The sequence below is a fragment of the Aotus nancymaae genome, unplaced genomic scaffold (assembly GCF_030222135.1).
Source record: "Aotus nancymaae isolate 86718 unplaced genomic scaffold, 86718_ANA_hifiasm-v0.15.2.pri h1tg000033l, whole genome shotgun sequence".
NCBI lineage: Eukaryota > Metazoa > Chordata > Mammalia > Primates > Aotidae > Aotus > Aotus nancymaae.
Window position 1 is genome coordinate 3,590,465 of NW_026988447.1, and position 15,215 is coordinate 3,605,679.

Consider the following 15,215-nt stretch of genomic DNA (forward strand, 5'->3'; position numbering starts at 1 on the left):
CAAGCAGCTCTGAAGGGAGCAATGGAGCTCCCAGCACAGCACTTGAGCTCTGATAGTGGACAGACTGCCTCCTCAAGTGACTCCCTGACCCCCATATATACAGAGACACTTCATTCAGGAGAGCTCTGGCTGACATCTGGTGGGACAAAGCTACCAGAGGAAGGAAAAGGCAGCAATCCTTACTGTTCTGCAGCCTCTGCGGGTGATTCCCAGGCAAGCATGGTCTGGAGTGGACCTCCGGCAGTTCTGCAGCAGAGGGGCCTGACTGCTATAAGTAAAACTAAAAAACAGAAAGAAATAGCTTCAACATCAACAGAAAGGATATCCACTCAGAGACCCCCATCCAAAAGTCTCCAACTTCAAAGACCACAGGTAGATAAATCCACGAATATGGGAAGAAAGCAGGGCAAAAAGGATGAAATCACCAAAAAGCAGAATGCCTCTCCTCCTCTAATGGATCACAACTCCTAACCAGTAAGAGAACAAAACTAGATGGAGAATGAGTTTGACAAATTGACAGAAGCAGGCTTCAGAAGGTTGATAATAACAAACTTCTGTGAGCTAAAGGAACATGTTCTAACCCAATACAAAGAAACTAAGAACCTTGAAAAGAGGTTAGACAAAATGCTAACTAGAATAACCAGCTTAGAGAGGAACATAAATGACTTGATGGAGCTGAAAAGCACAGCACAAGAACTTCGCAAAGCATACACAAGTTTCAATAGCCGAATCAATCAAACAGAAGAAAGGATATCAGAGACTGAAGATCAACTCAATGAAATAAAATGAGAAGGCAAGATTAGAGAAAAAGGAGTGAAAAGAAATGAACAAAGCCTCCAAGAAATATGGGATTATGTGAAAAGACCTAATCTACATTTGATAGGTATACCTGAATGTGAGGGAAAAAATGAATCCAAGCTGGAAAACACTCTTCAGGTTTTCCAAGAGAAACTTCCCCAAACTAGCAAGGCAGGCCAACATTCAAACACAGGAAATACAGAGAACACCACAAAGATATTCCTCAAGAAGAGCAACCCCAAGGCACATAATTGTCAGATTCACCAGCGTTCAAATGAAGGAAAAAATGCTAAGGGCAGGCAGAGAGCAGGGTCGGGCAAAAACCCTGAGGCAGAAGAGAGTGGGGGCCAATATTCAACATCCTTAAAGAAGAGAACTTTCAACCCAGAATTTCATATCCAGCCAAACTAAGCTTCATAAGTGAAGGAGAAATAAAATCCTTTATGGACAAATAATTGCTGAGAGACTTCATCACCACCAGGCCTGCCTTACAAAAGCTCCTGGAAGAAACACTGAACATGGAAAGGAACAACCAGTATCAGTCACTGCAAAAACGTACCAAATGGTAAAGACCATCGACACAATGAAGAAACTGCGTCAATTAACAGGCAAAAAAAACCAGCTAGTATCAAAACGACAGGATCAAATCCACACATAACAATAATAACCTTAAACATAAACGGGCTAAATGCCCCAATCAAAAGACACAGACAGGCAAACTGGATAAAAAAATTAAGGCCCATCAGTGTGCTGTATTCAGGAGACCCATCTCATATACAAAGACACACACAGACTTAAAATACAGGGATGGAGGAAGTTTACCAAGCAAATGGAGAGCAAAAGCAAGCAGGGGTTGCAATCCTAGTCTCTGATGAAACGGATTTTAAACCAACAAAGATCAAAAGACACAAACAAGGGCATTACATAATGGCAAAGGGACAAATGCAACAAGAAGAGCTAATTATCCTAAGTATATATGCACCAAATACAGGAGCACCCAGATACAGAAGGCAAGTTCTTAACAACCTACAAAGAGACTTAGACTCCCACACAATAATAGTGGGAGACTTTAACATTCCACAGTCAATACTGGACAGATCAGTGAAACAGAAAATTAACAAATATATCCAGGATTTGAACTCAGAACTGGACCAAGCGGACCTAACAGACATCTAAAGAACTCTCCACCCCAAATCACAGCACTACATCGCCCTTACTCTAAAACTGACCACATAATTGGAAGTAAATCACTCCTTGGCAAATGCGAAAGAATGGAAATCATAACAACCAGTATCTCAGACCACAGTGCAATCAAATTAGAACTCAGGATTAAGAAATTCACTCAGAAGTGCACAACTGCATGGAAACTGAACAACCTACTCCTGAATGACTACTGGATAAACAATGAAATGAAGGCAGAAATAAAGATGTTTTTCAAAACCAATAAGAACAAAGACACAACATATCAGAATCTCTGGGACACATTATAAGCAGTGTCTAGAGGGAAATTTATAGCACTAAACGCCCACATGAGAAACAAGGGAAGATCTAAAATCAACACCCTATCGTCAAAATTGAAAAATCTAGAGGAGCAAGATCAAACAAATTCAAAAGCTAGCAGAAGACAAGAAATAACTAAGACCAAACCAGAACTCAAAGAGATAGAGGCATAAAAAAACCCTTCAAAAAATCAATAAATCCAAGAGCTGGTTTTTTGAAAAGATCAACAAAATAGACCACTAGCCAGACTAATAAAAAAGAAAAGAGAGAAGAATCGAATAGATGCAATAAAAAATGATAAAGGGGATATCACCACCAATTCCACAGAAATACAAACTACCATCAGAGATTACTACAAACAACTCTATGCACATAACCAGTAAATCTAGAGGAAATGAATAAATTCCTGGACACTTATATCCTCCCAAGACTAAATCAGGAAGACATTGAATCCCTGAATAGACCAATAACAAGGTCTGAAGTTGTGGCAGCAATTAATAGCCTACCAACCAAAAAAAGTCCAGGTCCAGACTGGTTCACAGCTGAATTCTACCAGACATAAATCTTTGTAACATTCCTTCAGAAACTATTACAAATAATACAAAAAGAGGGAATCCTCCCTAACTCATTTTATGAGACCAACATCATCCTGATACCAAAACCTGGCAGAGACACAACTGAAAAAGAAAACTTTAGGCCAACATCCATGATGAACAACGATGTAAAAATTGTCAATAAAATACTGGCAAACTGAATGCAACAGCACATCAAAAAGCTCACATCATGATCAAGTAGGCTTCATCCCGGGGATGCAAGCCTGCTTCAACATCGAGAAATCTATAACCGTAATACATCACATAAACAGAACCAAAGACAAAAACCACATGATTATCTCAATTGATGCACAGAAGGCCTTCGACAAAATTCAACAGCCCTTATGCTAAAAACTCTCAATAAACTAGGTATTGATGGAACATATCTCAAAATAATAAAAGCTATCTATGATGAACCCACAGCTAGTATCATACTGAATGGGCAAGAACTGGAAGCATTCCCTTTGAAAACTGGCACTAGACAAGGATGCCCTCTCTCACCATTCCTATTCAACATAGTATTGGAAGTTCTAGCCAGAGCAATCAGGCAAGAAAAAGAAATAAAGGGTATTCAATTAGGAAAAGAGGAAGTCAAATTGTCTCTATTTTCAGACGACATGATTGTATATTTAGAAGACCCCATCGTCTCAGCCCAAAATCTCCTTAACATGATAAGCAACTTCAGCGAAGTTTCAGGAAACAAACTCAATGTGCAAAAATCACACGCATTACTATACACCAATAACAGACTAACAGAGAGCCAAATCATGAGCAAACTCCCATTCATAATTGCTACAAAGAGAATAAAATACCTAGGAATACAACTAACAAAAAACGTGAAGAACCTCTTCCAGAAGAACTACAAACAACTGCTCAAGGAAATTAAGGGAGGACACAAACAGATGGAAAAACATTCCATGCTCGTGGTTAGGAAGAATCAATATCAGAAAAATGGCCATACTGCCCAAAGTAATATATAGATTCAATGCTATCCCCATCAAGCTACTGTTGACCTTCTTCACAGAACTGGAAAAAACCACCTTAAACTTCATATGGAATCAAAAAAGATCCTGCATAGCCAAGACAATCCTAAGCAAAAAGAACAAAGCTGGAGGCATCACAGTACCTGACATCAAACTATACTACAAGGCTACAGTAATCAAAACAGCATGGTACTGGTACTAAAACAGATATCTAGACCAGTGATCTAGAACAGAGGCCTCAGAAGTAATGCCACACATCTACAATCATCTAACTTTTGACAAACCTGACAAAAACAAGCAATGGGGAAAGGATTTTCTGTTTAATAAATGGTATCGGGAAAACTGGCTAGCCACATGCAGAAAGCTGAAACTGGATCCCATCCTTACATCTTATACAAAAATTAACTCCAGATGGATTAAAAATTTAAGTATAAGACGTAACACCAATAAAAACCCTAGAAGAAAACCTAGGCAATACCATTCAGGACATAGGCATAGGCAAAGACTTCATAACTAAAACACCAAAAGCAATGGCAACAAAAGCCAAAATAGCCAATGGGATCCAATTAAACTTAAGAGCATCTGCACAGCAAAAGAAACCATCATTGGAGCGAACCAGCAACCAACAAAATGGGAAAAATTTTTTGCAATCTACCCATCTGACAAAGGGCTAATATCCAGAATCTACAAAGAACTAAAGCAAATTTACAAGAAAAAAACAACCCCATCAAAAAGTGGGCTAAGAATATGAACAGACACTTTTCAAAAGAAGACATTTATGTGGCCAACAAACATACGAAAAAATGCTCATCATCCCTGGTCATTAGAGAAATGCAAATCAAAACCACATTGAGATACCATCACACACCAGTTAGAATGGTGATCATTAAAAAAACTGAGACAACAGATGCTGGAGAGGATGTGGAGAAATAAGAATGCTTTTATACTCTTGGTGGGAGTGTAAATTAGTTCAACCATTGTGGAAGACAGTGTGGCCACTCCTCAACGATCTGGAAATAAAAATACCATTTAACCCAGCAATCCCATTACTGGGTATATACCCAAAGGATTATAAATCATTCTATTATAAAGACACAGGCACACGTATGTTCATAGCGGCACTGTGTACAATAGCAAAGACTTGGAACCAATTCAAATGCCCATCAATGACAGACTGGATAAAGAAAATGTGGCACATATCTACCATGGAATACTATGCAGCCATAAAAATGGATAAGTTCCTGTCCTTTGCGGGGACATGGATGAACCTGGAAACCATCATTCTCAGCAAACTGAAAGAAGAACAGAGAACCAAACACTGCATGTTCTCACTCATAAGTGGGTATTGAACAATGAGAACACATGGACACAGGGAGAGGAACATCACACACTGGGGTCTGTTGAGGGGTGGGTGGCTAAAGAAGGGCTAGCAGGGGGTGGGGGAATGGGGAGGGATAACATTAGGAGAAAAACCTAATGTAGGTGACAGGGGGATAGAGGCAGCAGACCACCATGGCATGCGTATACCTACGTAACAATCCTGCAAGATCTGCACATGCACCCAAGAACTTAAAATACAATAAAAATTAAAAGTTAAAACTAAAGACTCAAAAACTTTCTTTAGGGAAAAAAAAATTTGATACCCTTTGAATATAAAAACATCCTCTTAGCTTTAGACAATGTTAGCTAAAAAGCCTTCAAGACTCTGTACAAAGAAAGTACAAAAAAAGAACTTATTTTTTGACTCAACTGTAAGTTATGATTCCTTATAATAATTTATTCATAAAAAAGGTTGCCTCAAGGCAGAATATGACTATATAATGAGACATAGAAATATGTACAATAAAATTTACTGTATTTGAAAACACTTTCATATTTTTGAATATATTAAAATTTAGAAGAAAATGTTTCAACAGGGAAAAACTAAAGTAAAACTCTATCACAAAACAACCAACAGACTGTTTTAAATACCTACGTCTATGAAAAGGCTCTGGCACCACAGAAATTGTTCAGTGAGAAAACCTGCATTAAAAGTATCTCTTCCCTATAATCTTTAGTGACTACTTCAAAAAAACTCAGTCTGAAAGTCTATTCTGTGGATTTATAACTAGACGTAACAAAAATCACATAAAAAGTTTATTCACAACAATATAGCAGAGTTATTTTCGGGGTTTTAGCGTCAATATGCATTAAATATTCCTCTTAAGTAATAAGAAGGAACTTTGCCTAAAAGACCATCAAATTGAGCCACAGTGTAGGCTCAATAGAGACAGAAATGCCATTTAGAGTACTCAGTGAAACGAGAGACTTAGGGAGTGATCATTTCACCAAACACATTTGAAGTATACAAAGTGTACATAAATACATTTTTTTAAGTGTAAGACCAAAACCATAGCTACAACTGAGAAAGCTTAGAGTGCAATACCATAAACACCATATACCCTTCAACATAAAAATACAGACATGCCTCACTTAACAGGGATACTTTCTAGGAAATGAATCAGTAGGTGATTTTCTTGTTATACATATATAAAGTGTACTTACACAAACCTAGATGGTATAGCCTGCTTCACACATAGGCTATATGGCCTAGCCTATTGCTCCTAGGCTATAAACCTGTCCAGCATGTTATTGTACTGAGTATTGTAGGCGACTGTAACACAATGGCAAATATCTGTGTATCTAAACATGTCTAAACAAAAAAAAGGTAAAATGAAAATATGGTATTATAATCTTATGGGGTGGCCCATCATATATGTGGCCTACTGATGACCAAAATGTCATTATGACATGAATGACTGTAAATTACAGTAAATGATGTACCAATTTAACACCAGTGACATGATGGAAATGGAATGGAGGAAGCGAATCTACCCATTTTTTTGCAATGAATCTTCACTGCAAATATAGTAGTGAAATATACTAGTGAACCGTAGCGCATTTTCCTTCTTTAACAGATAACTATGATGCAATGACAGGTGTCAATGACAAACAATTAATTAGGGCTTCCAAGAAGAATTTGATGGTTCCATATATAGGCCTTTCTAAATCCCACCCAATTTTCAAAGACCACTTAAAGGTCAAGTTCAGCTCTCCTTGAAGGGATCCAAGAAAAACCATTTCATATCTCAGTAACCCTTCCTTCTTGGTAGCATTTACCACTTAGCACCTGATAACGTACTGCACTGGCCAGCATTAACTGTACACTTGTGTGTTACTTCCTCAATAGCAGCTTATTTGAGACTGCAAACATGTCCTGAGGTTACAGATCACAGTTTGAGAGAATAGGCTATGAATAGTGCTTTTCTTATCATTAAAAGAATACCTTAGTAATTATCTAATGCAGACTTTAATTTTATCTTCATTTTAGATTCTAACATCTAGCTCAGCTTATGTTATTCCAAACTTCCCTACTCACATCTAGTCAGAACAAACTTCCTCTCCCACATTTTCTACTGCCACTCTTTACACCTCAACCTCACATTAATACTTGCTTTTTTTTTAATTACTGACCACATACTATAGATATCATGTATTAGGATAACCACTGAGGCTTCCAGATCAAAAACTGACATGAACTTGCTTCATGGAGTTTACAATGTAGTTTTCTCAGGAGTAACTAACTTAGTAAGTGCTGGCTAGAAAATGGTTCAAAAGCACAGGGTCCTGTGCTTTGGCAAGTCAGGAAAGGCCTCCGTGAGAAAGCAACCTGAGGTCTAAAAATCACAAAATTTACTAAACATTTCTTAATTTCCAAGCTACAATATAAACCTACCACCCAATTAATATGGAAGTTAATGTTTAAATCAAAAAATTAATTCAAAATATCCTCCTTTCTGCCAGAACAAAAAAGAGAATATGAAATAATACTTTTCAGTACTGATTTTGATCCAACATCAAAAAACATTTGCTTCGCTGTATATCTCTGGATACAGATAATCAAACACTCTTTGGAACAAAACAAGGAACATGTAAAATCAACAAGTTGAAAAATGATTGCCTTGCATACTGTTATTTTTTAATGACAAAATGGTGAGAATTAGCAAACCTAAACAGAAAATGAAAAGAGAAGAACTAAAATAAGCTGTAGAAAAAGACACATAAACAGACTGGTTTTAATTCTTTAACTTCAGTCAGAATGGCCCAACCAAAGTTTGCAAGAAGAGTTTAAAGAGGTCACACATTATAATTATTTTTACTCTTGTAAAAGTAGACAATAAATGTAAGAAAAAGGAAGCAGTGTGGTTTAAACTGGTTTCACATGCAACCCCATTTAGGTTTACCTGGAATAATCACATATGAAATTAATATGTCATTAAGTGAGACTTCTATCAAAGAACAGAATATCACATTTGGGGTCATAATGAAACAAAGACATAATTATCAAGGAAGGACTAGAAAGACTAAAAGGACTAGTTCTTTCCAGAGATACTTAAAGGTAAGTGTAGTCTCCCAAGGATGTTCAGATGGGAGGCAATAAAGAAATAAAGGTGATCTGCCTGACCAATTTTAGTGATAAAATTCTACGATAAAAATAAAAATGTTTACCTTATTTAAAATTTCCTTCTGACTAAAGAACATTCTGACACAAAAGCACTTTGAAAACTTTTGCCAGGTCACACACAAAAGAGATCAGTTTTTCTAACTTAAATGCAGCAGTACTTGCCTTTTTTCTTTTCTATAACACGGTACAGGGATACAGCCACTGGAATTCTAGCACATATTCATGTTTATCCTTCTTATTTCTGGGTCTTTTGTAAGAAGTGAAAAACAAACAAACAAATAAGATTCTGGCTCAAATCAGTCTGACAGGCTTACTGTATTTCTAACTAAATTAATTGCTCCTAGGAGAAACAGATTTCCTTGTTGGACTGTCCCTAAAAAAAAGCAGGCTAACAGACTACCTACACACTCAGAAGAACAGTAACTCTGTGGCAGTCCCTGTCAGAGGCACTCTTTTTCACTGACAAAGTTAGTGAAAGAAGGTAGTCTTGTTTGAGCCAATTAACCAACCAACATGACCACCCCAACACACATACAGCTTTCAAAAACCCTCATCAAGTAATAAATAATGGGGCTGGGCACAGTGGCTCACACCTGTAATCCCAGCACTTTGAGAGGCCGAGGTAGGTGGATCGCTTGAGGTGAGAGTTCAAGACCAGCCTGGCCAACGTGGTGAAACCTCGTCTCTACTAAAAATACAAAAATTAGCCAGATGTGGTGGTGCACGCCTGTAATACCAGCTACTCAAGAGGCTGAGGCCGGAGAATTGCTTGAACCTGGGAGGCAGAGGTTGCAGTGAGCTGAGACAGCACCACTGAACTCTAGCCTGAGCGACAGTGAGACTGGGACTCAAAAAAAAAAAGAAAAAAATAATGGGTAAATAAACTATGCATTTCTTAAGTATTTAAATTAGGATATTTCATTTACACGCATTTATAAGTCAGTTTTGGGATCTCCAAATGTACTTTTGAATTAGATTTAGTAGTGATTTAGAAAATAGTCACTACTTAGCAAACCTAGGTGAACATAAAGCAGATATCTCTCACATACACACACACACACACACACACACACACAAAGAAAATTTCTTAAACTGTATATATATAATAGAACAAAGTAAGACAAAAAAATAGCATTTGGTAATAATTCATCCTTTAGGTCACAAAAGCTTAGCTGAGCTATGTATTTATTTGTAACATCTGCTGTGTATTCCAGTTTTAGATTAGCATTAACTATTTCAAACATTCGAAAAATGTAAATAAATACAGTCGGCCCTCCAGGTTTAACATCTGGGTATTCAACCGAGAATAGAAAATATTCAGAAAAATATATAAAAAATAACAATATAACAATAAAAAAAAAATTTTTAAAACCAATATAACCATTATCTATACAGCATTTACACTGTAATAGGTATGGTTAAGTATGACTTAAAGTATACAGGAGAATGTACACAGGCTACATGAAAAAACTACACCATTTTATATTAGGGACCTGAGCATCCATGGATTTAGGTATTCGAGTGGATCCTGGAGCTAATACCTCTCAATACCAAGAGATAACTATAAAAAGCATAGGAATATTTAAAAAATTTATTATATCATTCTGAACTTTAAATTCCTCATAGATCACATTTAAACATAAAAAATGAAACCACACTGATCTTAGAAAAAAAGATTTTCTTATTTTTTTGTAGATGAGCCTCAGAGAAAGGTCTTTCTAAACATTACGTAAAATTCAGAAGATTTCAAAGAATAATAAATCTAACTACATAAAAACTTAAACGTATGAACTGCAAAACATAAACCAAGCTAAAAACAAACTACAAAAAAAACTTGCAACACAAACAAAAGAGCTAATTTCCTTAATAAGTTATTTTAAGATTAATATGAAAAGAGTCTGCAAGCAAAAATAAAAACAGGAAAAATAAAACATACAAGTCACAGAAAGAGTAAAAACAAGTGTTGTTTAAAAAAACTTTAAAAGTGAAGACGTCAATGAAATAGTTACTAATGTGTAAGACTAACAAAGGTAAAAAATTATTAACATTGCATTAGTGAGGGTGTAGGTATATTAAGAATCTCATAATTCAAAGGGGTGCAGTCTTCTGAAAGGCAATTTGATGGTGCCCATCAGGGCTAATCACAGTAGCTCATGCCCATCATCTCAACATTTCTCAAAGGCAAAGTGGGTGGATCTTTTGAAGCCAGAAGTTCGAGACCAGCCTGGACAACATAGTAAGACCTCCGTCTCTACAAAAAAAAATCCAAAAAATTAGCCAGGCAAGGCAGTGTATGCCTGTAATCTCGGCTACTGGGGAGACTGAGGCAGGAGGATGGCTTGAGCCCAAGGGTTTGAGGCTGCAGTGAGCTAGTTCTGAGTGTGCCACTACATACCAGGCTGGGTGACACAGTGAAACCCATCCCTAAAAGATTTTAGTAAAATAAAAATAAAGATAGTACCCATCAAGATAAAAATTAATAGAATTGCTTGGTTAAAAGATTTTTGACCAAGAAATTCTATTTTAATTCATTTATTCTATAGACATATTTATACATGTATCAAAGGGGGGATAAATAATCAATGCAGCAGTATTACAATGTCTGTGGTGGCAAAAGAATGTAAACAATTTAAAGGTCCATTAAAAATCAGGTTAAATAAATTACAGAAACAAACTATGGGATATTTGCTGTTTAAAAAGCAAGTAGATCTATATGTACTTACCTGGATCTATAAGATCAGGTAAGATGAAAAAGTATGGGACAAAGGTGTCTAGTATACCATTTACGTAAAAAGAGAGGTTAGGGAACTTACATATATGCTGGTATATACATATATCTGAATCGATAGCTAAGAAACTCTAAACAGTGGCTGTTTCTCAAGTGAACCAGGGCATTACGGCTTTCTCCAGAGTTGGAGAAAGTCTTTTCGTAGCAGGCAAAATAATGCTCTGCCCTCCCTCCACCAAAAGAGATCCATGCCCTGATTGCCCCAGGACCTGGGAATATATTACCATTTATAACAAAAAGGACTTTGCAGATATGATTAAGACCTTGAGATGGGGAAAATCATCCACATGAGCCCAATATAATCCTAAAGGTCCATGTAAGAGGAAGGCAGGAGGATCACTGTCAGAGACAATCTAACCTTCTCTGGAGGAAAATTCAAAGATGTTATGCTGCTGGATTTGAAGAGGGAAGAATCCAGACTGTAGATGACCTCTAGAAACCGAAAAAATTCATTAGAGCCCCTTGAAGACCAACAGCCCTGACAACACCTTAATTTTATCTCAGTAAAGACTCATTTTTGGACTTCTGAACTCCAGTGATTTCAGAAAATGCATGTGTTGCTTTAAGCCATTAAATGTATCACTTTATTACAGCAGTTAAACGAAACTTGAGCAACCATCTTCTATTGTTTTAAACAATGTACATGCAGTATTGCCTGAAAAAGGCTGGTATACTAAGTAGACTTCTATTAATGTTTTTCTTTAGTTTTACTTTCAGGAGCAAGTTTTCACTAGCAAATAATATCTATGAGATTTACTAAGCTGATTCGTTGTTGTAGCTCACATTTATAGATTTGGCCCAAAAATACACAATCCCTACCATTAAGGTAGTCAGTAACAGTTAATGCCCACAGTAATGTGCATAGATAAATGCAGGGAGGATGATGCACTTTTCAATGGTTTATAGTCTAGCTGGAGAGGAAAACAAGCACACACAAGCTCTGTTGACAGGTTTATATAAAAAGGAATATACCTATGGGTGCCTAGTAGTATAGTATGAACCATACTTAAAAATACTAAAAACCTGGCTGGGCACGGTGGCTCATGCCTGTAATCCCAGCACTTTGGGAGGCCAGTCAGGAGTTCCAGACCAGCCTGGCCAACATGGTGAAATCCGTCTCTACTAAACACACAAAAATTAGCTGGGTGTGGTGGCAGCTAATTTTATAAGCCTGTAATCCCAGCTACTTGGGAGGCTGAGGCAGGAGAATCACTTGAAACCAGGAGGCAGAGATTGCCGTAAGCCAAGATAACACCACTGCACTCCAGCCTGGGTGACAGGAGCGAAACTCTGTCTCAAAAAAATAAAAATACATAAATAAATACTAAAAACCTTTTTAATACATCATAAAAAAGTGTTGAGTGGGATGGATTAATTTGAAAAGATTCTTTATGTAAATAAACTAAATTTTCATATAAAAAAGACAGGAACTTACGGAGCTCCAGCAAAGACTTACCATAACAGAACATAAATGAGCAAAGTAACAAAGGTAGACAACTATAAGCTGTACTCTGTTCCTATTTATTTATATAACTAAAGTTAATAACATATAACTAAAGTTAATAACATTAACATTTACTAAGTGCCAGGCACCAGACTAAGCACATTACATTTAATTTCCACAACAATTCTATGAGGTAGGTACTATTGTTATCCCAATTAGACAGATGAGAGGTTAAGTAATTTTGCGAAGATAGCAAACTGAGAGAAAGACAGGTGCCCAACTCTGTCCTCTGGGACCACATTCTGAGCTGCACTGAAGAAGGATGCAGCAGAACCACTGATGAGATTGTATCAAAAAAACGACAGAGGCAGAAATGAGCCAATGAAAACAGATTGAAATGCCATTCTTTTGACTTCTATGCCAAAGCAACATATTTATACTATACAAACTGATAAAAGCGAAGCTTTGATAGTCAAGGACAACTACAGTCAAATTACCAATCTATCTCCCCAATCACTCAAATGCAATTAGATGTAATTGCTTTAATATACCATTCTGAAAAGGAAAAAAAAAAAACCTATAAAAAGCTGGAAATCCCACCAGTAAAGTGACAAGAAAACACTGAATTTACATAAATGTGTACAATACAAAACACAAAATATGCCTCAGCGGTGGATCTAAATAAATAAATAAATAAAGCACAAAACCTCGCCAAAACCAACAAAAGACCCAGATTGTAAAACAAAAATGATTGGCATACAATGAAAAGAGAAAAAAAAGGAAACAAAGAGACCACATTGTGGCCACAGTATCATAACTTGTGACGAGATTATAAACTTCTAAAATTTTGTTTCTATTAAAAACCAATTGAAAATATGAATATTTATACGGCATGTTTCTATTCAAGAATTATCCTCAAGAACACAACGATTAACTAAAAAAGGCACGAAGAAACAACACTGTTTCAGAATACAAAAATATATTTAGTAACTATGAAGAAAAATAGTGAAATTATAAATACAAAACTTAGATAACGTTTGCTTCTTAAGGTTTCCTGTAAGTTGTATTTTTAAAGGTAACACAGGGCCTTCGAAAGCTGTTTTATTTCTTAAAACTACATAATACGTAAAGCAGAGTTTCTGAAACTACTAATCTTTACACTTGAAATGTGTTTTAGAAACACTTTTTTGTATCTACTCAATTTTTAATAAAAACAACAAAACTGCTTCGGTGCCCTGGAGGGAATGGGGGCGTAAAGACAGGATTTAGGGCAGGAATGGGTCACTAAAGGGAGGTGAATGGACGCCGAAGAAGAGGCTTAGACTAAACCCATTGGAGTCTACCGAGGCCAGAAGGGCAGAGGTGTGTGGGGCCAGTGCTCTTAGGAGTTTTGCGAACTCCCCGATGCGTTTACCCGAGTAGGTACAACGGAAAGGTGCAGGGTTTCCCCCGAGGAGGCAGTGACTAGCGAGAAGTTAGGCACGAGGCAAACAGGGCATCTGAGCACTTCAGCACTCGGACGCGGAACTCTAAGGTCCAGGCGTTGGGCCTAGGACTCGCCTCCCAGAGGCTACCCCCCGCACTCCACACACCCTCTCAAACACTTTGCATCCTCCCCTCTACTAGGTTCCCGAAACCGCATCCTCCTCTGCATGCTCAACGAGAGCCTTCCGGGGAACCAACCGGGTGGTTCGGGGAAGCAGGAGGGGGCCCACCATGGTGACGTCCTCGCGGCCACGGAGGAACTCCGCACTCCAGACACAGGCAATCTCACCAACCGCAGGAACAGCATCCCACAATACTATCCGGGCCGAAGCCCACGTGGGGCCCGAGAAGCCGGCGCCTACCCAACCGGAACGGGAGGGGCGAGTGCTTTTCTCTAAAGCGTCCCCGGAAACTGAGATCGCGTCTTTTTCGCCCGTATTGGGCTTTTAAGCCCTAGCGCAATAGACTGCCGGACCTGCGTGCTCGCCAGGCGCGGCGGGAGGGAGTGAGCTTGCTGCGGGAGGCTGAACGCGGCCTGGCGTGTGGGTTCGAGGCTGGAGATTGGAGTCCGGGTGGCAGACGCTCCTCGCTCCCGGGGCCGTCGCCTTCCGGCCCCAAGAGCGAATCTTGGCCATCTGTCCCAGAGCACGACTCCACAGCGCAGCAGCCTCTGCAGACAAGAGGTTCCCTCTCGCGGGCTCCCGCGTCTCAGGGGCTGGGAGCTTCCCAAAAGGGCTGCTCGGTATTAGCCCTTCCGTAGCGCCCTTATGCGGCACAGACTCCTGCCTTCCGCTTTTCCTGGTACTAGATTATCTTGGACAAGTCCTTTCGTCCATTGAGTCTGACTTTCTTTATCTGGAAAGGCCGTTTCCTCATATTCAAAGCCTCTGTCAACCCAGTTTTTGTTTTCTTCTTACAGCATGTGAGAGTCTTCCTTTCACCTATACATGTTAGAATTCCGTAGACAATCTAATCATTCAACAGTGATTTATTGAATGCCTACTGTGTGCCTGGTATTGGGGATACTAAGACAATATCCCTCAGCTCATTTTCTCGGAGGGGGGTGGGGAGCATGTAAAAATAATATTTCAAATAATATAAGTACCCTAATAAAAATTAG

At 38.2% G+C, this 15,215-nt stretch overlaps 1 protein-coding gene across 4 annotated transcripts in view; it reads right to left on the reverse strand.

The window, feature by feature from the left end:
• TMA16 (translation machinery associated 16 homolog) overlaps positions 1-14,445 on the reverse strand; it is a 30,706-nt gene extending 16,261 nt beyond the window's left edge. The window contains exons 1-2 of one of the 4 annotated variants that reach the window (XM_064383770.1): positions 14,326-14,445; positions 184-268 (exon numbers count right to left, since the gene is read on the reverse strand). In XM_064383770.1, coding sequence (XP_064239840.1) covers positions 184-268; positions 14,326-14,402 — 162 coding nt within the window. In that variant the 5' untranslated portion in view covers positions 14,403-14,445. Of the gene's footprint in view, positions 1-183; positions 281-14,293 lie in introns of all 4 variants that reach the window. The other 3 variants (XM_064383769.1, XM_064383771.1, XM_021676605.2) reach the window with 3 other exon arrangements.
• Positions 14,446-15,215: the final 770 nt, after the last annotated feature.